This window comes from Schistocerca gregaria, chromosome 2, assembly GCF_023897955.1.
Source record: "Schistocerca gregaria isolate iqSchGreg1 chromosome 2, iqSchGreg1.2, whole genome shotgun sequence".
NCBI lineage: Eukaryota > Metazoa > Arthropoda > Insecta > Orthoptera > Acrididae > Schistocerca > Schistocerca gregaria.
This window is the reverse complement of record NC_064921.1, coordinates 391,321,663-391,347,152: the sequence shown is the minus strand read 5'-3', so window position 1 is coordinate 391,347,152 and position 25,490 is coordinate 391,321,663. Positions and strand designations below refer to the sequence as shown.

The window sequence follows — 25,490 nt, the reverse complement described above, 5'->3', positions numbered from 1 at the left end:
TTGGGACGGGCGTCATAAAGGCGTGGCATCCTCTCCTGGGTCAAGCTGGCTCACACCTGTTGTAACTCGCTCTTGATATTCTGAATACTGGCGCTGAGACGGAATTGACGTGCGAGATACTGCCAACGTATTGTATCAGGGACACATTTGAGGATCTTGCTGGCCATAGAAGTACCTCAGCATCACGAAGACAGGATCCTCGTGACGCAACCGTTCAGCTGTCAAGAGTTCTCTCAGTCACTACCAGCCGTGACTCGAAGTCCTGCCACTCCTACAAGACGACGCCAGGGCTAACACCGCTGTGCCTCTGCAAAATATGGGTAGAATAGGACCTCTCCACAGCTCGTTGCCATACTCGCCGACAATGGTCATCCGAGATAGTACAGAAACACTATTTATCGCTGAACACAATACGACACTTTTTATCAGTAGTCGATGCTTCCCGATCACTGCCCACTCCAAACGCAGCCGTTTGTTTTGCGTGGTTAACGGCAGCCCGCACATAGGGCCTAATTCGCTAGTCCAGCTGCTGCTAGTCTCCGACTAAGGATGCGGAATGACGCAGAATGTGCAGGGAGTCAGTTACTTGTTCTTGGATGACAGGCGGGGATGTGAAGGCATTATTAAGTGGCTAATGCACAGCACAGAAATTCTCCCTTGGGCTGGGCAGACATGGTCGATCGGTACCTAGAGGACTCTGATGAGTTCCCACGCAGTCCAGGCTAGTATCATATCCGAATGCTCCACAAATATGAATAATATATGATTCGACCAGCTGGCCAAATGGAAACACACAATGAAGCCTCTTTCAAATTTTGTCTCACACGAGTAAGCGGCATCTCCGTGTCCTTTAGAGTGATCACTCAACCGTCTGCCTTCGTAGCAGAGTGGTTTGCGCGGCTGACTGCCATGAAGGGTTCCAGGTTCGATTCCCGGTAGGAGATCTTATCAACCTCGGGGACTGGGTGTTGTGTTGTCATCATCATCATTTCATCATCATCGACGCGCATGTCATCGAAGTGGCGTCGAATAAAATGACTTGCCCTAGGCGGCCGAACAATCCCACACGGGGTAACCTGGCCGATAATGCCATAGGATAATTTCATTTGTCACTCAACATCTGGCGCTATTCACGTTCTTTTGTATACCCTAGCACACCTGGTAAAAACAATAAACACGAACAACACTAATGCACTTTGCTGGACGTTCTACCTGTCACAGAGCATTCCTACTCTAATCATTTACATACCCGACCATGTCTTCTCGGTTCTTCACTTTTAATGTCAGGCAGTGTATATATATAACCATGAAATTCAATAACTCACTCGAAATGTGCAGTGTACTTATAGTGTCTTATGACTTTCCTAGAATTCTCTCTGTAAATATAAATCTTACAAACTAAATATCGTCTACATGGGACACAGCCACCGTTAGGAATTAACATAGAGATATTTGCCTTATTACTAGTTTTATTCTACAGACGAGAGCATCTTCACACCTGTGAGTGGAATTTACAGTATACAACAAGTGAAGTAAACCTCATGATTCAACTTACAAAATGATAATTTACATTCAGTGCCATAACTAACACACGTTAAACGTTTAAAGATCCTCTCGGCGACATCGTCAACAAAAAATGATTTTGTTGTTCACTGGAAGTACATTGGCTGAGTGTATCCTACAAAGGACAACAGAGAAAAGTTATCGTATCATGTTTAGAGAACAAGAACCACATCCATATGTGGCAAGGTGTGTGCAGGTCGCCCAGCCAGTGTGGAGGTAGTTTGATTTTTTATTTTTATTTCCAAAATTTTCCCTCTTAAATTTTTTGTATGCAGTGTTCCAGTACAATTCGTTGCGACCTAGGTGTCGCATAGGACCCTCACCTCTCCACGGGTTGTATGTTCCCGTGAAAGGTGCTAAGGAACAATTCCGTATGCACCGCTCTGTCGGAAAGGGACTGGACGCTCTCTTTGGTACCCACTATAGCGCGAACTATCTCCTCTCGCTCCTCATCCTTCGGATTTTATGCCGACGCCAAAACGAACATCTTTGTATGACCACTTTGACTGGCAGGCGGTCTCTCAGGTAAAAAAAAGGCGTCCAAATGTATTCTATGTCGGAGAATATATTGGCCTAGTAAGAATTTAACTCTTATTTAACAAAATCTCCCTTCAGTAACCCACACCCTCCTCTATCCTAGTTATAAATTGATTAAAATTACTTGGTAGTTGACACTTCACGTACTGGAGGCGTCTTCCCCGAATCAGAGCGCTCAACGTCACGCCTGAACTAATCGCCGTTACCAAACTTCCACAACAAATGGTCAGTTAACGGTAACGAAATACGCACATTTCGTACACACCACCAGCCAAAGACTACTGGATTCTTTCGCACAAGACGCGATTCGACTTTAAATATTCAATTATCGTCACAGAGATCGGCCTAAAGTATATAAATGTCATACGTCATGGTGAAAATCCGAACTTTTTGAAGGCAGAATAATGATTTTGCAACTGGTTCTATATACAATTAAATATGGCGATACGATTTTAAGGTCTTCCAGTGGTAACGTCACAGTTTACGGTGCAACGGGATGTGGGTTCGGATAATAACACGTGGCATATATATATATATATATATATATATATATATATATATATATATATATATATATATATATATATATATATTCCTGGAAATGGAAAAAAGAACACATTGACACCGGTGTGTCAGACCCACCATACTTGCTCCGGACACTGCGAGAGGGCTGTACAAGCAATGATCACACACACGGCACAGCGGACACACCAGGAACCGCGGTGTTGGCCGTCGAATGGCGCTAGCTGTGCAGCATTTGTGCACCGCCGCCGTCAGTGTCAGCCAGTTTGCCGTGGCATACGGACCTCCATCGCAGTCTTTAACACGGGTATCATGCCGCGACAGCGCGGACGTGAACCGTATGTGCAGTTGACGGATTTTGAGCGAGGGCGTATAGTGGGCATGCGGGAGGCCGGGTGGACGTACCGCCGAATTGCTCAACACGTGGGGCGTGAGGTCTCCACAGTACATCGATGTTGTCACCAGTGGTCGGCGGAAGGTGCACGTGCCCGTCGACCTGGGACCGAACCGCAGCGACGCACGGATGCACGCCAAGACCGTAGGATCCTACGCAGTGCCGTAGGGGACCGCACCGCCACTTCCCAGTAAATTAGGGACACTGTTGCTCCTGGGGTATCGGCGAGGACCATTCGCAACCGTCTCCATGAAGCTGGGCTACGGTCCCGCACACCGTTAGGCCGTCTTCCGCTCACGCCCCAACATCGTGCAGCCCGCCTCCAGTGGTGTCGCGACAGGCGTGAATGGAGGGACGAATGGAGACGTGTCGTCTTCAGCGATGAGAGTCGCTTCTGCCTTGGTGCCAATGATGGTCGTATGCGTGTTTGGCGCCGTGCAGGTGAGCGCCACAATCAGGACTGCATACAACCGAGGCAAACAGGGCCAACACCCGGCATCATGGTGTGGGAAGCGATCTCCTACACTGGCCGTACAGTTTACGGTGCAACGGGATGTGGGTTCGGATAATAACACGTGGCATATATATATATTCCTGGAAATGGAAAAAAGAACACATTGACACCGGTGTGTCAGACCCACCATACTTGCTCCGGACACTGCGAGAGGGCTGTACAAGCAATGATCACACACACGGCACAGCGGACACACCAGGAACCGCGGTGTTGGCCGTCGAATGGCGCTAGCTGTGCAGCATTTGTGCACCGCCGCCGTCAGTGTCAGCCAGTTTGCCGTGGCATACGGACCTCCATCGCAGTCTTTAACACGGGTATCATGCCGCGACAGCGCGGACGTGAACCGTATGTGCAGTTGACGGATTTTGAGCGAGGGCGTATAGTGGGCATGCGGGAGGCCGGGTGGACGTACCGCCGAATTGCTCAACACGTGGGGCGTGAGGTCTCCACAGTACATCGATGTTGTCACCAGTGGTCGGCGGAAGGTGCACGTGCCCGTCGACCTGGGACCGAACCGCAGCGACGCACGGATGCACGCCAAGACCGTAGGATCCTACGCAGTGCCGTAGGGGACCGCACCGCCACTTCCCAGTAAATTAGGGACACTGTTGCTCCTGGGGTATCGGCGAGGACCATTCGCAACCGTCTCCATGAAGCTGGGCTACGGTCCCGCACACCGTTAGGCCGTCTTCCGCTCACGCCCCAACATCGTGCAGCCCGCCTCCAGTGGTGTCGCGACAGGCGTGAATGGAGGGACGAATGGAGACGTGTCGTCTTCAGCGATGAGAGTCGCTTCTGCCTTGGTGCCAATGATGGTCGTATGCGTGTTTGGCGCCGTGCAGGTGAGCGCCACAATCAGGACTGCATACAACCGAGGCAAACAGGGCCAACACCCGGCATCATGGTGTGGGAAGCGATCTCCTACACTGGCCGTACACCTCTGGTGATCGTCGAGGGGACACTGAATAGTGCACGGTGCATCCAAACCGTCATCGAATCCATCGTTCTACCATTCCTAGACCGGTAAGGGAACTTGCTGTTCCAACAGGACAATGCACGTCCGCATGTATCCCGTGCCACCCAACGTGCTCTAGAAGGTGTAAGTCAACTACCCTGGCCAGCAAGATCTCCGGATCTGTCCCCCATTGAGGATGTTTGGGACAGGATGAAGCGTCGTCTCACGCGGTCTGCACGTCCAGCACGAACGCTGGTCCAACTGAGTCGCCAGGTGGAAATGGCATGGCAAGCTGTTCCACAGGACTATATCCAGCATCTCTACGATCGTCTCCATGTGAGAATAGCAGCTTGCATTGCTGCGAAAGGTGGATATACACTGTACTAGTGCCGACATTGTGCATGCTCTGTTACCTGTGTCTATGTGCCTGTGGTTCTGTCAGTGTGATCATGTGATGTATCTGACCCCAGGAATGTGTCAATAAAGTTTCCCCTTCCTGGGACAATGAATTCACGGTGTTCTTTCCCAAAATGACTGAGTATTATTATTTTCAATTAATTGGTTTCAATCTAATTTTTTTATTTTTAGGCTTTTGTCGCGTGAGTTCCATCATCGTATTGACGTTTTGTATGCTCTTATTTTTCCGCTGATCATTCTTCTTTCCTTTGCAATCTGCCTGTGTTGTATAAAGCCTCGTCCTCCCCCGGTAGCTGTGTGGTGGCCGGCATGGTTGCTCAGCGTGTGCGGTCAGAGGGTTAGCTGCCCTCTGTAATAAATAACTGAGTTAATTTATCAACGACGAACTTAAACGGGTGTCTTACGACGTCCGCCCCGAGCAGAGGCAACGAACGAAAACGAACAAAAATGAAATTAAAAAAAGAAAAAATAAAGAAAAAAAAGAAAAAAGTGGTCAGCGCGACTGAACGTCAATCCTAAGGGCCCGGGTTCGATTCCCGGCTGGGTCGGAGATTTTCTCCGCTCAGAGACTGGGTGTTGTGTTGTCCTCATCATCATCATTTAGCCCCCATCGACGCGTAAGTCGCCGAAGTAGAGTCAAATAGAAAGACTTGCACCCGGCGAATGGTCTACCCGACGGGAGCTTCTAGTCACACATCTCAGAGCCTGTATATGCCTTTGTATGAGTTCCAACCAGGACTGCTCATCGCTCGGTGTCGCGTCAGCTTGCGTAGAGAAAACGAAAAGTTACACTTCGGTTTTAGCGCTGAAGATGAATTTTGTCTTGAGTTTGTTCGTACAGGTCAGCTTTAATCACCGGCAGCAAAGCGAGCATGTTTTAGTTCTGCCGCAGCTTTCTGACCGCCGTTTTCTCGGATACATTGCATATCAAGAGGTTGTGATTAGTTTAGGATAGGAATGAAAGTTCATGGCACGCATTGTCCCTCAGTTCAGTCACTGGTCATTGAAAATCAGCTGTGGACAGAGCTTCTCGCGCTCCCGCCGTATCTAATGGCAGCAGCTTCCAACATTGCTCCGCATTACATGAACAGCATTTTAGCACTTGGGACCAACCGTGTTTGCGTATCTCCGTTAACCGAGCGATAACCGATGTGGCAAAATTGTAGCGCAAAGCGACTGACGTCAACTATCTAATAATTTTAAACGAACTATAGGAGCCACCCTGACTGGCACATGTGAGGAGCCGCGGGCAGTGGACAGCACTGGATGTGCGCCACATTCTGCAGGCCAATCGCAGGCTCGCAGTGCGTGCTGTACATGGGACGCGTGCGTGTGGGAGCGCCAACGCGTGCCAACAATTGGGCGCTTCCTCCAGGCGCCGCGCTCCGGGGACGCCGGCGTCGCCGCCACCAGCGCCACCTGTGGCGCCTCGGCACGCGGACCACTCCGCAGAGGGACACCTGCCCGGTGCTCGCACTGACACGTTCCCACTGCGGCACTCAGACACGTCCCGGCTATGCTAGTGCTGATGTAGGCCCAATTCACACTAGACGTCAAGAGAAAGTCGAGCCACGTCACGGAACGGCAAATGGTGCTGTGCTCCCACTAGTCGGGGAGTCGTTTTACGAAAACGACGTCACGTTTAACTGCCCAATACTGGTCGATGAAAGCTATGAGGGGCCGTCCATCGATCAAAAATGAGGGAACTGGCAATAGCGGTAGAATTTATTAACAGTCGAAGCAAATTATTGATGGACGTTCTTCACGGAAGGTGCATGGTAAAGCATATTCACTGCTGGGAACAGAGAGGTGCAAACATTTCAGACCATCAGCGTCCTCAGGAAAAAATATGTACAGTAAAAAAATTGAAAAGTAAATAGTCAAACGTGTTGTGAAATTGTTCTTGTTGCTGTGGTTTTCACACCAGAGACTGGTTTGATGCAGCTCTCCATGCCACTCTATCCTCTGCAAGCTTCATCATCTCCCAGTACCTACTGCAAGCTGCATCCTTCTGAATCTGCTTAGTGTATTCATCTCTTGGTCCCCCTCTACGATTTTTACCCTCCACGCTGCCCTCCAATACTAAATTGGTGGTCCCTTGATGCCTCAGAACATCTCCTACCAACTGATCCCTTCCTCTAGTCAAGTTGTGACACAAATTTCTCTTCTCCCCAATTCTAATCAATACCTCCTCATTAGTTATGTGATCTACCCATCTAATGTTCAGCATTCTTCTGTAGCACCACATTTCGAAAGCTTCTATTCTCTTCTTGTCTAAACTATTTATCGTCCACGCTTCACTTCCATACATGGCTACACTCCATACAAATACTTTCAGAAACGACTTCCTGACACTTAAATCTATACTCGATGTTAACAAATTTCTCTTCTTCAGAAACACTTTCCTTGCCATTGCCAGTTTATATTTCATATCCTCTCTACTTCGACCATCATCAGTTACTTTGCTGCCTAAATAGCAAAACTCCTTTACTACTTTAAGTGTCTCATTTCCTAATCTAACTCCCTCAGCATCGCCCGCCTTAATTCGACTACATTCCATCATCATCGTTTTGCTTTTGTTGATGTTCATCTTATATCCTCCTTTCAAGACACTGTGATCCATTGCTTTTAGTGTATCTCTCACTATTCCTAATCACTCGTAACGTTTCTTCTCCGAAGCATGTGGTTAGCATAAATCATGCTATAGGATTATAGATATCTATAGAGCTGCGGTAACAATACTCCAACGTTTCCATTGCAAAATGTATAAAAACGTGTAACATGACTGGTTGCCGTTAACGCGCAAAGTAGCCGCACCAAGCCCACATCTTCATCTCCAGATACATCCATACGATGGAAACCACTGTGAAGAGCATGGCAAAGAGTCCTTCCCATTCCCATTCCTTTCGTATACGAAGCGCTGTAATTATTCTAACCTTGTCTTCGTGGTGACTACGCGAGAGATATGTGGAGGCCGTAGAATATTCCTAGATTCCTCACTTCGTAAGTAGGCTTTCTTGGGGTATTTACCTGCATGTCTGAATGAACAGATATTACTGACGACTGACACCGTCCGAAATTAATTATAAAGAAATCCGCTAAATGCGAATATCTTGGTATCAGCAGTTTTAGGTATAGGTGTGCTACCTATTAGTGAGAAATAAAAATTTGTGCCAGATCGTGACTCGCACTGGATTTCCCGAAAATTGCGAACGGTGGCCTTGACCATTTGGGCTGTCCGTGAATGACTTCTGGACCGATCTTAGCTACCATATTTCACACAGCCTACGTTCATATACCATAGTCCCCTACACTCATCACTTCATGCTCGTAGCTTTACTCTGTATTATCGCACCAATGATAACGAGACTGTGAGGAATGTTATTATCGTCTTGTGCGCACCTCCACTCGCAGATTGGGTCGGACCGAGAAGTGTGCGCGGATGTCCAAATTGGTTAAAGCGACCGCTTGCGATAAGCGGGAAATTCTGTTCGAGCCGTGGTCTGGCAAAAATTCTTGTATGTCACTGATAGGTAGTACATCTATATACCTAGCACAGGTGATGTCAGGATATTCACGTTCACCGAATGTATTTCTCATTAATTTCGCGGGATAGTTTACGTCTACCTTTAAGTGTCTGCCAGTGCAGTTTTTTCGGCACCTCCATGACGCTCTTCCATGGGTCAAACAAATCTGTGACCATTGTGCTGATCTTCTTTGTATACATTCAATATACCTTGTTACTTCTATTTCGTACATGCCTCATACACACTAGGGTGGGTCACACGAGTGGTTTGTAAGAAGTCTTCTTTGTAGACTGACAGCTTCGTTAGTAGTGTACCACTAAACCGAAAAGTCTGTCATTTGATTTCTCACAGTTGACACTATGTGGCCGATCCATTTCATATCCCTACAAATAGATATTCCCAGATATTTGTACGAGTTGACCGACTGCAGTTGTGACTTATTGATTCTGAAGTCATAGATACGCCATTTTTTCGTTTTGTGAAATGCGAAAATTTACATTTTGACATTTGAAGCTAGTTGACAATCTTTGCACCAGTCTGAAATCTTATCACGATAAGAAAATATCTGTGCAGTTTTCTCCAAAAGCTAGTGATGTAACAACCGATGGGTTTTAACAGCTGATTGGTCAGTAGATTGTTTTTTCGTTCAATCGATTTTTTCAGTTGAATGAAACAATCGAATGAAACTAGTCATTGCGGACATGTCAGTAATATGAATATTTTTACTCACTTTTCAGGTTCGAGTGGTTTCACTTACTCTGAGACAACCGAAAAACAGAAGTCTGTGACAGTTATATGAGTATTTTCACTCGTGCAGGTTCGAGTGATTTCATTTAGAGCTACGTACTTTCTTAGCCTTTACGGTTATACGTGAACCATTTTTAGAGACGAATAACGCATCTTCTTTCTAAGAGAGGTGAATAAATAGTATATTTCTAAAGAATGAAATAATTTTGAAATATTTGTATTTATTTACTTAAACACGGATTTTTCGTACTTCTGACATTAAATATGAAATTTTGTTTAGTTCTACTAGGCTAATAACTGGTGATATATGATAAATTATTTTTAAATAAGTGAAAAATTGCTTTTTTATTTACATTTCTTGAAGCTCAGTCTGTCTCTTCCCTTTATTTCGCACTCATCGGCGATAATTCTGATAGGTAAATACTGAGGTATGATCAACAGAAATCGTATGAGATACAACGTTTCGAAATGTTTGATGACTTAAAACACTTTCTGTTTATGCTTATACAGTCACTTGTTGGAAGTATGCTTCTGCGAGGAATATCGGTCATCATTTCTTCGAATTTCTTTGATTAATGAAGTTTCATAACATGAACAATTCTTGTAGACACTGTACATCGTGACATATTTATCGCGAAGATCACTTTCTATCCAGCCAGAAGACTTCTTTCATTCTCAGGCCACTGAGCGTTTCGACATTCTGATCCAGACAAAAAATTCGCTATCAAGAAAACGTCTACTTATAAACACTGACGGAACGCTGATGCGAAATGTACTTATTAGCACTGACGTAAGTAAAAAGCAAATTTCTGAACGACAATAACAATGATGCCAAGCGATAACAGAATGCAGTCAGCAATAATGATTAATAATGGCAAAACTATCGAATGTTTCTGCTCAAACTGAATACGCCGGAATGCGTCGACTGTTTCGGTTCAGTTCCTCTCACCGACTATTTCACTCGAAACAATGAATGGATAGTTCAACCGATTTGAAGGTGAAGGGGCGAGAAGGGAATGGAAAGGGAGGGCATTACGGAGAGCATTACCCATGTCAGCTGCGTTAGAATGGTACGCGGAATCAGCAGCGACGAGTGTAAATATGTGGCAGAACTCGAACCCAGGATCTACTCCTTACCAGGCAAGTGCGTTATCCACTGCGCCATCCGGGATGCAGTGTTCATCGCAACTACGCGGTATATCTCAGCACGTCTCATGGCCGACCCACACTCTCACTGAGTGCCATCTATTCGCAGTCGGTGTCTTTTTCCTCCATGGTCGCTACCCTGAGATTCCTGCAGAGGTCGGACGGAGTAGTACATCCACACTGAAGAAAGTGGATTCATTGCCAATTTAGGAGAATCAGTTATATGAATGTGTGGCGTTTGTTCTCTCGCACAGGTGCGAAAGAACGGGATCATACATATAATACGTAAAACTACAACCGAATGAGTCGATTGTTTTCCAAAAACCGACTGTTTTCATTCGGTTGTTCTCATCGGTAGAACACGCCCGCATATATTTCCACATCTGTTGATGACTGTCCATTTAAGATTACATGCTGCATGCTCAATCTAGTCACGGATTTCGCTTGATAGTAATATGATAATAAGGGCAAGTGTGGTATTAAATCGAAACTTTTTAGAAATCAAGAAATACTACATTTACCTGAATGGTTTGATCCATACCTTTCAAGGCTGGTTGGCATCGAGGAGGTCGCTTCGTCCAAGCTACCTCAATAACCATTTTCAATGTTAGGGCTCTTCTTTCATGATACAGTCTGTACATGGATAAACTTGTGGGGTAGACTACGTGACCCTAGGTTGTAAATAGTAGTATCATACATCCAGGTTTACCCAGACTTGTCCTAATTTTGCAGATGTCCAAAAGTGGCCTTTTGTTGTTTTTTTTCCAACCGTCCCAGGATTAATCAGGACCTGTCACTGGTGGAATTCGATTAATTGGAAATATAGATTTCAACACATATTAGTTAAAATTCTGTAAATGAGGACTGGTATGTGATTAGGTTTGTTCATATTTTATTAAAAAACCATCAGCCAGCACTCTTAGACAATCTCCTATATGTACAGGGTATAGGTACAGATACTGTGACAATTGATACCTTAGTAAGTAATCCACTTCAGTGTGTTAAGTTGTTTCTCTGAGTCTTACAGTCTCCTCGCAACGACGTCACGTAATTTACTACCTGATGTTTACTACACGGTCGTAACTGCACCATGAAGTACACTACACCTGTCTGTATAGGCTATCCATTTTGCGTCCCTGCGTCTGCGCTTCGATACCGGACCTGCTGCCCAGGGGAGAATAAACTTTAATGACTTGCTCTGCCACACACACACGCACACACACACACTTGGAGGTACTAACCAACCTAAAAACATACTGCTCGTATTAGATATAACTGTTCGTCTTAAATGAGGTAAATACTAATGTAACTTGTTCAGTACAATGTCATCAGTCATCAATAGAAATATCTGCACTTATACCCCTAATACCTATATTTTCCATACTTCTTTGTTGAGAACAATAAGAAGCCGCCAACAATCTATTAAATTTCCAGGATTTCCGACGTCTTTGTCCGGTTTCGGCAATTCAAGTGATGTCAGGCCTGTACTATGTTCATCATTACGAAAAAAACTAGATGTAAACAATACACAATGAATTAATACGCGTTTGCTGGGATCTCACCAAATTACTTTTCGTGAGGAGCGGAAGGTAAGCTGTCTCGAGTGGAGCCAATTGTGATAGTAATGATATGTCTTGTGGTGCACGTTACTCACATGTCGACTGAGTGATAATACAGGACAACAACTTTACTGGCGCATTTAATTTGGACAGCACTGGCCAGTCAGCTGGTCCAACTAATCTGCAGTGACGTGAGCAGCTGTACCTGTGATGTAAAACGTAAGGAGAAAGAAACAATATAGCTTCGAATGTAATTTAATTTTTAAACAGAATGACATAATATTCAGCAAAACACCAGCAATACCGCACGTTTTTTATCAAAGGAGACGGAAAGCATAACATGCTCTTGTTCGTAGCTAACATAGCGTTGTAATTACAAACAAGAGCATAAAAGTTTGTAACTTAAACTGGGGTAATTCTTCTGCACTAGAAATGTGTGACGCGAAAGCTTATTGTAGGCATTTCACGGTATAGTTCAATATTGAAGACATTGAAGGTATTAGTTGCAGTCAGTCGTCTGGTAATCTCTCAGTTCCTTTCATCTCCAAATCCGCGAAATACATTTCAGTACTGGAGCTGTCATCTGCTACATTGATAATGACTCAATCGACAACTGAATCCTTGAAGCCATTCAAGCAACACATTTGCTCCTTTTCATCTACGACACATGCCATTCTGTATTCCTCCAGCATTCGGTAGTGACACGAAACAATACTTCGTGCAGTACTGCATCTGGCAGCTTAACTGTATTTTTATTTCTCTCGGCAAATTCGTTAACTTTTCTCCAGATCAATTGTGTTGTGTTCATATTGTAATTGTATAATGGCAAATGTAAAAATACACCATCTTTATGGTGTGCTCAATGCTGCAAAAATTATTGTTGTCTATGTTTCCATGACACTTATCACTCTGGCTCGTGAGAGACCACATCAATGGGCATAATCCAATGATAGTATTTGATTTTTCCTTTTTGTCCTAAAAATTTGATTTGTTACATTTTCTTAATTTAACCCAACTTGGTAACAATCTTTTATAAAAGATCAATAATTAAGAATTTATATTTGTAAAGAAAACAGGAATTTTGCGTGCTTTATTTATTTAAAACAAGGAGAGGTTCATTTTTCATTAACATGATTAGATATGTGTCATATTCATTTGATGAATATGACACATAAAAGATGTAGGTATTATAATCTGAACCAAATGAAATAAATGATCGTATGGCATTGTTGTCTGGGAGGTCCCATTCGGGTCCAGTCGCCAAGTGCAAGTCTTATTTGAGTCGACGCCACATTGATCGACTTGCGTGCCCATTATGAGGATGGAATGATGATGAAGACAACACTGCACCCAGTTCATGAGCGGAGAAATCTCAAGCCTGGACGGGAATTGAAACCAGGCCCACTGCATGGGAAGCAAGCATGTTACCATGCAGCTAAGCTGACAGACATCTGAACAAAACAAAAAAAGAACGACGAAAATGAAGTTTGAACCCAAATTTTTCTACAATGCTATCGACTCCACAATGCACCCTATACTCTAATATCTCTTAATTTAATAAATATAGTTCCTCAGAGAAGCTCAAAGCTGGTTTTTTTCTGTAAACTTGTGAAAAACATTACGAACATGTTTCTATGAGCGTGTCTCACTACTGAAATGGAAGCAATGTCAGTCATTTTCACCTAAGCACTGTATAAGAGCGCGATAATCAGGCCACAACAGGGAAAGACTGTGACTGTCCATGATTGTTGAAATAAAAGATATATAGCTAAAATATAATTAAGAAAAAATTTGATGGTTGTTAATATTAAATATTCATTTACTGAAACATAATAACAAAGATATCGAACATTTGATGTAATGTTAATAACACATCTCCTTATAATTTATCTCTCTTAAACATATTCACAGCTTATGGTTAGCATCATGATTGAATGTAAATATTAACATCAATTATTTTGGCTTTCTGGTCGGTAACTCTGATCAAATTCTATATATTGGCATCTGTGTTCTATTTTTATTTATTTTTGATATGAAATATCATTCATGTTAGACTGGTTATAATTATTATGGTCTCTGTTTTGGACATTTCTGTAAGTTCCATAGCTTTGTAGGGTATGTCCCTTAGTTCTGTACCTTTTTAACTTTTTATGACTGTGTTAATTTTTGACATCATGACTTTGTAAGTTTTATAAAATATTTAATTCCTTTTCTTTACCCCCTTCTTACAAACACTCCCACAATATTTTATTATTTTCACAGTTGTATTAGTTTTATAATATGTTTAAGGGCAGGGTTAAAAACCACATCTTATTTTTCCCATTGTCTTCCTAGTTTTGTCAATAAATATATAAAATCATATGATATGATCATTTCTCTGTGTTTTGATTTTATAATTAGGTATTGCCTTCCTTTGTTAATTTTTATCTGAATGCGAAATGATCTTTTTTGATTGTGTCTTATGACTATGTACCAATGTTGATGAAATATTTATTAACCACTGTGTTAATGTGTAGATTCATACCATGTCTTTTTATTTATTTTTATCTATATGGAATTTTAATTTCATTTTGTGATTGTCTCCTCGTTTGGATGACATATTTTTCTAATCATTGTGTAAAAGTGTCGATACGAGTTTCTTTATAAAAAAATTTCGTTAGATTGTGTCATATGTATAAAATTTTAGATGTTTGCATCTACATATTCTACAGCTCTTTTAAATTTTTCTTCACTCTTAAAAATTGTATTTCCTTCACATTAATTTATTTAATGTATATTTTTGTCAGATGGCTTGACTGATTTTAATTTCATGGATTGATCTGTAGCTTGTATTTTACACACTTACATTTGTTGAATGTATTGTTAAATATTGCAATTCTTACATTCACCAAACTTGTGTACCTGCATTTTATATTTTTTTATTGGTGCTTTTATGTAATCTCACTCAAGTGTAGAACTACTTATGCTTTAGTAGTGTAATGTGATTATCACCTGGTTGGTTGCTTCAACTATTTTGGACTCGATCAAAACTGTTATCTTTGACTTTGAAGTTCTCTGACTTGTATTGCCGTACATTACATTTTGTCCTTGTGTCATTGTGCCAACATATTTTTATCTTGTTCCAACTTTTGATTTTATGTTATCTTGGCAATTATGGTTTCCAGTGGCATCGTACTTTAAAGCATGCCTGATATGTGATACATGTGTGATAATTTTCATGCTTTGATCGATTTAACATTTTTTCTGTTTCTCTTATTTCGTTTGGCTTTGTCACATTGTCGACTTTTATATGTTGAACAGCTGCCGTTGATGATGGTTCAGAACCGAAACCGGTAGCAAAGTACAACAACATTACTACAGACAGCACAATGTTATGCATTTAAAAAAATAATACGTAAGTAGGGCCTACTTCCAAGAGCGTAACAACAGCCGTGTACGTGTGCTGCGGCTGCTGACGAATCTTCGCGTTTGTTTGAGTTTACATCAGGGTTATTCTTATGGTGAACGATGTATGCAGGGTGTATCAAAAAGAATCATTCGATTTTAAAAAAATCATAACTGTTTTGCTACTTGAGATATATGCATGAACAATGTACTTTGGGAAAGAGCAAACTCTCGAGTTTTACATCGTTCTCGCTAGGTACCAGCAGTGTGCGCCCACTTCAGTTCTAGTATAAATGATGTCGGGACAACAGAAAGCGTTTTGTGTTCTACGTTTTGCGCAGTGCGGGTCAATAAAAACTGTTCAGCGTGACCTTCGTACTAGGCATGGTGAGAATCCTACAGAGCATTAGACAATGGCATGAACGATTTCGAGAAACAGATTATCGTGTATAGGTAAATCGTCGGGCCGTCCCCGAGTGTCTGACAAAGAAGTCGAACGCATCCACCATAGTTTCACAAGGAGTTCGCAGCTCATGCCCCCGATGTCCATCTGGCGTGTGTTGCGTCGACATTTACGCATTAAACCATAGAAAATTCATCTACTGCAAGCTCTGCATGACGGCGACAAACAACAACGTGTGTTCTGCAATTTCGTTCTTGGCAAAACTGGAGGGTGATTGTTTTCTTCCAAGCTTAAAGTTTAGCGACGAGGCAACATTCCGTTTAATGTGAAAAGTGAAACGTCATAATGTGAGAATATGGGGTACGAAACATCACGTGAAGTTGTACAACATGAGCATGATTCTCCAAAATGGAATGTGTTTTGTGCAGTTTCACAGGAGAAGGTGTATTGTCCATTTTTCATTGTCGAGAATACTATTACAGGACTTACTTATTCCACAGTTGGGGACTGACTCAAACGACTTCATTTACGAACAGGATGTGGCACCGCGAGATTAGCATCTGGAAGTGCCGGAATTTTTAAATAGAAGGATTACTGAGCTATGGATCGGTCGCATTGGACCAAATGATTCAGCTTTACATTACTGGCCCCCAAGATCGCCGGACCTGATTGTAAGTGATTATTTCTTGTCGGGTTTATAAAAGACTGTTTATCTCTCTGCGTTAAGAACAACAATGAATGAACTGAGACATCGCATAACAGCAGCTGTGGAACATCTACATCTACATTTATAGTCCGCAAGCCATTCAACGGTGTGTGGCCGAGGGCACTTTACGTGCCACTGTCATTACCTCCCTTTCCAGTCGCGTATGGTTCGCGGGAAGAACGACTGCCGGAAAGCCTCCGTGCGCTCTCGAACCTCTCTAATTTTACATTCGTGATCTCCTCGGAGTAGGGGGAAGCAATATATTCGATACCTCATCCAGAAACGCATCCTCTCGAAACGTGGACAGCAAGCTACACCGCGATGCAGAGCGCCTCTCTTGCAGAGTCTGCCACTTGAGTTTGCTAAACATCTCCGTAACGCTTACCAAATAATGCTGTGACGAAATGCGCCGCTCTTCTTTGGATCTTCTCTATCTCCTCCGTTAACCCGATCTGGTACGGATCCCACACTGATGAGCAAAACTCAAGTATAGGTCGAACGAGTGTTTTGTAAGCCACCTCTTTTGTTGATGGACTACATTTCCTAAGGACTCTCCCAATGACTCTCAACCTGGTACCCGCCTTACCAACAATTAATTTTATATGATAATTCCACTTCAAATCGTTCCGTACGCATACTCCCAGATATTTTACAGAAGTAACTGCTACCAGAGTTTGTTCCGCTATCATATAATCATAGAATAAAGAATTCTTCTTTCTATGTATTCGCAATACATTACATTTGTCTATGTTAAGGGTCAGTTGCCACTCCCTACACCAAGTGCCTATCCGCTGCAGATCTTCCTGCATTTCACTGCGATTTTCTAATGCTGTAACTTCTCTGTATACTACAGCATCATCCGCAAAAAGCCGCATGGAACTTCCGACACTATCTACTACGTCATATATATATATATTGGCCCGGATTCCCGGGTTCGATTCCCGGCAGGGTCAGGGATTTTCTCTGCCTCGTGATGGCTGGGTGTTGTGTGATTTCCTTAGGTTAGTTAGGTTTAAGTAGTTCTAAGTTCTACGGGACTGATGACCATAGATGTTAAGTCCCATAGTGCTCAGAGACATTTGAACTATATATATATTGTGAAAAGCAATGATCTCATAACACTCCCGTGTGTCACGCCAGAGGTTACTTTAACGTCTGAAGACGTCTGTCCATTGAGAACAACATGCTGTGTTCTGTTTGCTAGAAACTCTTCAATCCAACTACACAGCTGGTCTGATATTCCGTAGGCTCTTACTTTGTTTATCAGAAGCTGTAACTCAGGATATGCTCGTTGCAGTGTGGAAAGAATTTGAATACCACATTGACATATTCCGTGTATCTTCTAACAACCCTACCACAACAAAGGTCAAAATTTTAATAACGATTGTAGTGTTGCTCACGCTGCATTTTCAGGCAACAACTAAGTTATGTGGCAGGTGTCATTAGAGAACAGTTAATAGTCATTTCATGTAATAATGAAAAAACTAGGCACTCAACTTTTTGTGTTTCCCACGCTGGTCTCGTCGTAAAATCATGGCTCAATCGTTGAAAATCTAGGTGCTTATGATTCCAAGCTCGGATGCAAAGAGGCCTAGGTTTTATTCTACTATATTCAAAAGTTTTGTAGTTGCGCTTCAGAAAACATTCTTCAAGATTAAACCTTTCAAAGTTAGCACAATGGTGATGTAAAAAAAAAAAAAGAAATAATCTGCACTCCGAATTTAGGTTACACTTCCTTTTAATTGCAATATCACGTAAACACAAAACATCACTTCACAATACAAAACATACTTGAAAACATCTTCCTCATAGTGGACGACAATATTCGTCTTTCCAACATGACGTTCACTACTTAACTTTGTCAAGGTCCGACTCTCTAACAAGTTAACAACTAACTAACTAATAATCGCTTACGCGGCCAAAAATCAGAGTTACAAGTACGTCAAAGATCATAGTGACAGAAGAAAGAATACACATAAGAATAATATCATTGCAATATAAACATATCGATGTATCACAAATGAAACCAAATCTGAATGTTGTCTCAGAAATATGTCAACTACTTTGCAGAAACACTGTAGAATATTACTGGTATCGAGAGGTTCGGGTGAGGTGCCGTAATGGATGCGTAATTCAAGTACCATTACAATCTCAAGGGGGGCATATTGAACACCTACGGAAAAGTGTGAAAAACACTCTTTGTGATTCCCGTTCATCAAAAAACAAAATTCGTTGTATTTGTTTAAAAGTTTCAGAAATACAGACGAGCCAAACTGGATACAGACGTGCCAAATTGGATAAATCTTTTCGGTACATCCTGTGCAACAGTTATAGGGGACCCAAGAGTGCTGCGTACTCACCGTCGCGGTGTATGGGCGGCGGCGAGGGCAGCGGCGAGCGCGAGGCTAGCCCGTGCGAGTAGTGGCCGAGGTGCGGGAAGCCGTCGAGCGGTGGCGGCGGCGGCGAACCCGGCGGGGGCGGCGGGGGTGTCAGCGGGTTGTGCAGGATGGACTTGCGGCGCTCGTGCGGCTCTGAGACGGAGCTGATGCGGCGCAGGCGCGGCGGGTCGTGCTCGTTGGCCACGACGGGGTCGGAGGCGATGCTGACGCGCCGGTGGCGGGCCTCGGTGCCTCCCGGGGACGGCGACCTGTCTCTGGCCGGCGGCGGCACCGGCAGCGTGGACGAGCCCGGCGGCTGCTGGTTGGGATCGCTGCCCGCGTCGCCGCCATCTGCAGCAACCACCGGACAACTCAGTCGCGCCCTCGGCGGCTGCTGCATTCACGTCACACAAATACACTGAAGCGCCAAGCGAACTGGTATAGGCATGCGTATTCAAATACAGAGGCACAATACGGCGCTGCGGTCGGCAACGCCTATGTGAGACAAGTGTCTGGCGCAGTTGTTAGATCGGTTAGTGCTGCTGCAATGGCAGGTTATCATCCGAGGTAGCGATGAAGTGGAGATTTTTCCCGTACGACCATTTCACAAGGGTACTGTTAATATCAGGAATCCAGTAAAACATTAAATCTGCGACATCTTCCAGCATTCGAACAGAAAACTTCAGAACACAGCTCCACTGCACAGGTGTGAGTAATGTGCCTGGATTAAGGAAGCGGTTTGTAGTTCAGTATTCTACAAACCAAATAATTTGGCGTTATTCCTCCCCTTCATTCTGTTTACTCACATTCTATTTGATATTTATCAATCGCCGCTGTGCACCACCTTCTTATTATTTTTACAGTCTTAATTTGTGGGGAAGAACATCAGATTGTCGGCGCCTGCTGTTACATGAATGTAACGCGTACGGACAGCGTTGAATGTGAGGTATTATAGAGTTGTAGGAAATTTTAGTGACTTAATACACATAATTTCACTGATGCACAAGTGGCTGTCAATCCAGCCCCAGTGAAATATTTCCGCCAAAAGTGTCTTTCTACACCTGTATGCTCGTTCAATAACACACTCAGAGTACATGGTAGTCATACTACGTTCTCTCTCATAAATTCATTACAGCAAAGTGATCCGTTCTATCAAAATAATAACAATGAAATGCAGCAGAATCAAACAAGATCCCGCTGTTAATGAAAAATATTGTAAGTGTGCTCGAAGCCAACAACATTGAAAGTAAAATTCCTAATCCTTATACGGAGGCAGTGGCATCTAATTGTCTGTGTGCCCGTTATAATAATAATAATAATAATAATTATTATTATTATTATTATTATTATTATTATTATTATTATTATTATTGTTATTGTTTTTATCGTGTGCATCAGTTACAACAACAACTGCAACGCACATTTATCCCAAAAAATAGAGGTATGCCACTATTTACACTATATAAACATTCAACGGCTCAGACTACACTAAAGTGTCGAAACAGTCCAGCGCATCGCCTCGTCAGATTCTCCATATACAATCCCGTTACCACCAGGGAAACGTCTGTTAGGGTACTCATTTACAATTTGGCTCATTGTCTGATTATCACCATAGTAAGACGTACTGTTAGTGACATGATGTCGGCGAGAGTCTTATATTGAATTTTCTGAAAACAATGCCCCGTAAGACTCTAGCTAACCTGTTATGCAACATGTTGAGCAATCGGCAGTTTAAAGTGCACCAAAGTTAAAAGAAAAGCAGATGGCGTGTACTCAGTGATGGGTTGCCTTATCGTCCTGTTCTTGCTCCGTCGTTATTCAGTCTCTATACAGCAGACCTGCTGAACTTGACCTACCGGAAATCCCAACGTGCAGATGACCTTCCAATGTCATATCAGAGTGAAGATATTTCTGAATGTGAAAAACACCTAACAAATAGCCTCACTAAACTCTTCGGATCATGGTACCTTAGACATAACTTTGTAAAACGTAAATATGTCTTTTTCACCTCTCTAATCGTCTAGCAATGCCCAACCCAAGATCAGCCTGCGGTTTGGCTCTCTTGGCCTAGTCAAATGCAACGTTAAGCCAAAATACCATGGTGTCACATTAGACACAACGCCGTCACATCACAAACTCCTTTGTAACACAGCGATAAAAGATACAAACTCGAGTAAACGGTGAGGAATCTCGCAGGCTGTACATTGGGAGCATATGCGTCAGTTGGGTTGACAGTTAGTTCGTTGTTCCGTGTTTTCGAGACTTGCCTCTCATGTTTCCGTATAAAGTCCCGGCTGAACCCAGTGGAGAGCATTTGAGCACCTTCCTTTGCTGCTTTCCTGGATCAGAGGCATTTCCGAGAGAACGAGAGTGAATCTTCGTGAAGAGGGATTGATTCACTTTTAGAAACGTGATGCAAAGATTGTAGAGAGACCCTTTTCTACGAAAATGATCTGGATAGATGTTCGATAGTATTGGCAGCCAGCATGTAGGTGTAGATCTGACTGTATCATTAATCGTTCTCATAGCTGCACTCCAATTAGCGTCAACCTTCTTCACATGAGCGCTACGGAGCCAAACTAGTGAGCAATATTGTGCTGCAGAACATACCAACGAAAGAGTTTCTCCTCGGAGAACTAACGCATTTGATCCCAATAAACAATTTCAGAGACAATTTGAGTAGCCGTCTTGGGTTGTTTGCAGATGACGCTGTCGTTTTTTAACTAGTAAGGTCATCAGAAGATAAAAAGAAATTGCAAAACGATTTAGAAAAGTTATCTGTATGGTGCAAAAATTGGCAATTGACCCTAAGTAACGAAAAGTGTGAGACCATGCACGTAAGTGCTAAAAGAAATCCGTTTAACTTCGATTACACGATAAATAAGTCAAATCTAAAGGCCTTAAATTCAATTAAATACCTAGGAATTACAATTACGAACAACTTAAATTGGAACACATAGAAAATGTTGTGGAGAAGGCTAATCAAAGACTGCGTTTTTTGGCAGGACGCTTAGAAAAATAACAGCTTTACTAAAGAGACTGCCTACACTACGCTTGTCCGCTGTCTTTTAGAATACTGCTGCGCGATGTCGGATCCTTACCAGATATGACTGACGGTGTACATTGAAAAAGTTCAAAGAAGAGCAGCGCAGGAAGATGTAGCTGTTCGTTCTTTCCGAGCACTATACGAGTTTATAATAATATAGAATTGTGAAGGTGGTTCGATGAACCCTCTGCCAGACACTTAAATGTTATTTGCAGAGTATCAATGTAGATTTAGATGTAGATGTCGATACGGGTTGTGCAGCCCATGTAGTGTTTCCTTGTTTACACAAGATGTTGTTTGTAGCAGCTACTTTATGATTCGTGTTCATTCAATGTTTCTCATACGTTAGTGCTCTACTTAATGTGACATCCAAGTATTTTGGGGTTGTGCAATGCTCTAGTCGTTTCCCCTCCCATGCTACTTGTAGCGTCTTTGACGCTTGTCAATTACTCGGGTAAGAAACACATGTTTGTGTCTTCGACGGGTTAGGTTTGTGTCGGTTTTCCTTGTAGTAGACAGCCAGTAGTTCAAGAGCTTCTGATAATTTCTTTTAGACGGTCTCAAAGTTATTTGCATGGGCTGTAATGCCACAGTCATCTGCGTATATAAAGCTTTGAGTGCCTTCTGACAGTGGGTGGATGATCATTAGTACAGATGCTGAAAAGCAATGGAGCCAGTACACTAACCTGCGGTAAGTCATTCTTCTGTGTTCTCCACCATCTTTTTTGCACTTGGAAATCAACAAAGGTTCTTCTACTGTGGAGGTGATTTACAATCGGTTGTGTCATGCTATAGTCTTTGCTTGGTTTGAATCTTTTTTGCGTAGGAGCAAGAGCTGATTGACTGTCGTGATCAGCTCATAGATCTATGAACACAGCCTCAGTGTTTCTTCTTTCCTCGAATCCATCCTCGATGTGCCGCGTTGGTATAAATACCTGCAATGTGCGACATTTGCCTTCTATGAAGCCAGCTTGTTGTGGGACCAGAAGATGCTTCAGTATTTCTGCGAGCCTGTTGATATCATATCCTTTCGGAAATTTTATAAATAAAGGATGGTAATGAAGCTAGCTTGTAGCTCTTAGTGTCATCTGGTTCTTTACCAGGTTTTAGAATGCCTACGACAAGGGACTTCCTCCTGGTCTTAGATATTCTACAGAGCGACATGCAGTTATTCATCTGAGCAAGTATACTGGTGGAAACAAGAGATCAGCCAGCTATTTAATAAATTTAAGGAAATAGGAGACCAAAAAACAGCTACGAAATTGATGTGTACCGTTAATTCTTTGTATGTAACATAGAAATATAATAAGACTATGGAACCAGGTCATTTTTCGCAGATCGTGTGCTGCTTAAAGGGACTAATGATGACACATTCAACACAATGGACTCACTAACTAGCAAGCAGTGAGCGCTCGGTACCAGAGTCACGACCAAGGGTAAACTCGCCAATGACAGACCTATTCGCACGGGAATAAAGCTGTTAGCGGCCACTCGATAATGTGCTGTGACGGCGTAAGGGGCTGCTCTGCAGACAATAGTTAGAACTCTGGAGGGCCACTAATTAGATGGCTTGTTGCCCAGACCTCCAAACTGGCAACAGCTCGTGAGAGAGAAAATTTATTTCATCACATTTTCGTGATCGAACGTCAACTTTTCATAAAAGATACAAACAGATGTTTGTAATTTTATTATGGCGACGGAATTTTCTCGTTATGCTCAGAGGATGGTCGTGGTATTAATTGAGAAACAAAAGAAAAAATGCTTTTGAAAATGCAAGGATTGCAACTGAAAAAGGAACGTTCCATCAGCAGAATGCATCGGCCAGCAGAGTTTATTTTGGAAAAGGAAACGCTGGAGATTAGAATTCGAAATTTTGACACATCCTCCATATTCACCAGATGTAGAAGCAACTTCCAGTTTTTCCACAGGCTACAGAAATGTATTTCCACTGAACCTATTTCATTCTTAATACGGCATTTTCTGAACAGCATTTACGAGTCGTACGAGCTACAATCACCATCTTTCATACTCGTCTGGGCGCCGTGGTCGAGTCCCTGTCCTACAACTACTATCATGGATGGTGAAGTACTGACATAGAAATATTAAAACCAGTGGTACAAAATTACTTGTACAGCTATTCGGTGACAACACTGTGCGAAAAAGGCCTACTTCTAAAGTTTTTTCATCACATACACAATGTTATTAAGCAGCTGTTTGGGGAATTGCTCTGTGATATTTGAAATGATGTCATTACCAGTATTCTATCGATTTTTTTTGAACGGGGGACGTATTAAAAAGAGATTATTGGCACAGGTAATACGCTTCTTTAATTTATATCGCTAGCAGAAATGTACCTACCTGGCAATATCTACTTTCTTGTGAAGTACTGTGAAGATTGTAATGAATTAATTCAAGCGAGAGCTCTATTGCCGGAGCTCAATATATAAAGGGTGTCCCGGGAGGAATGATGTGGAGTATGACAGGAACGACCATTCTGAGTAAAAAGTCTAGTAAACATGGACTCCAAAACACTACCTTTACGGGTACGAGCGCTTATTCATCTTCGCTACCGTGAAACACATCTCTTCTAGTGAACAAGAGCTCACAGCTCTTACGTTATGAATTTTAGAGACCACGTTTACTATACGAGTTTTCTTTCTTTTTGGTCCATACTAAATGGTCTCAAAATACAGATAGCAAAGAGCTTTGTTTCACAATATCGAATATGAAAAAGTCCTCATAGGCATTAAAGTATGCATTTTAGAGCCAATGTTAAGTTGATTTTTTTAAAAAATTTTGTTGTTGTTGTTTTGTTTCGAACGGTCGTTTCTGCCATGTTTCCGAATACTGACCACTCCTCCAGGGACATCCTGTATAAATACACTGTCTAGTCAGATTAATGTGACGCCCTGTCAGAAGCCTGAATAACCACTTTTCTACATCTACATGACTACTCTGCAATTCACATTTAAGTGCTTGGCAGAGGGTTCATCGAACCACAATCATACTATCTCTCTACTATTCCACTCCCGAACAGCGAGCGGGAAAAACGAACACCTAAACCTTTCTGTTCGAGCTCTGATTTCTCTTATTTTATTTTGATGATCATTCCTACCTATGTAGGTTGGGCTCAACAAAATATTTTCGCATTCGGAAGAGAAAGTTGGTGACTGAAATTTCGTAAAAAGGTCTCGCCGCGACGAAAAACGTCTATGCTGTAATGACTTCCATCCCAACTCGTGTATCATATCTGCCACACTCTCTCCGCTATAACGCGATAATACAAAACGAGCTGCCCTTTTTTGCACCCTTTCGATGTCCTCCGTCAATCCCACCTGGTAAGGATCCCACACCGCGCAGCAATATTCTAACAGAGGACGAACGAGTGTAGTGTAAGCTGTCTCTTTTGTAGCGCGGGCCGCTGCGAGACGTGCTCGATGAGAGTTACTGAGTTTCTGGAAGGTACCGACAGGGACGCGGAGCCATGCCGATTCCAGTGCCGCGGCCAACTGTGCTGGCTTTCTCGGTTAACGATTCATGTTGCGAGCAGCGCGATCGAGGAGGTCCCACAGATTGTCCATCGGGTCTAAATCCGGGGAGTTTGGTGGCCCGGGGAGTACGGAAAACGCATCCTGATGCTCTGAGAACCATTCACATACACTGTGAGCTGTGTGACACGTTGCATGGTCATG

At 42.9% G+C, this 25,490-nt stretch overlaps 1 protein-coding gene across 4 annotated transcripts in view; it reads right to left on the bottom strand.

The window, feature by feature from the left end:
- The window catches only part of LOC126321537 (sodium/hydrogen exchanger 9B2-like), a 438,606-nt gene that overhangs the window by 149,152 nt on the left and 263,964 nt on the right, over nt 1–25,490 (bottom strand). For all 4 annotated transcript variants that reach the window (XM_049994193.1, XM_049994196.1, XM_049994192.1 and 1 more), the window contains exon 2: nt 18,735–19,103. In XM_049994193.1, coding sequence (XP_049850150.1) covers nt 18,735–19,103 — 369 coding nt within the window. The remainder of the gene's footprint in view (nt 1–18,734; nt 19,104–25,490) is intronic.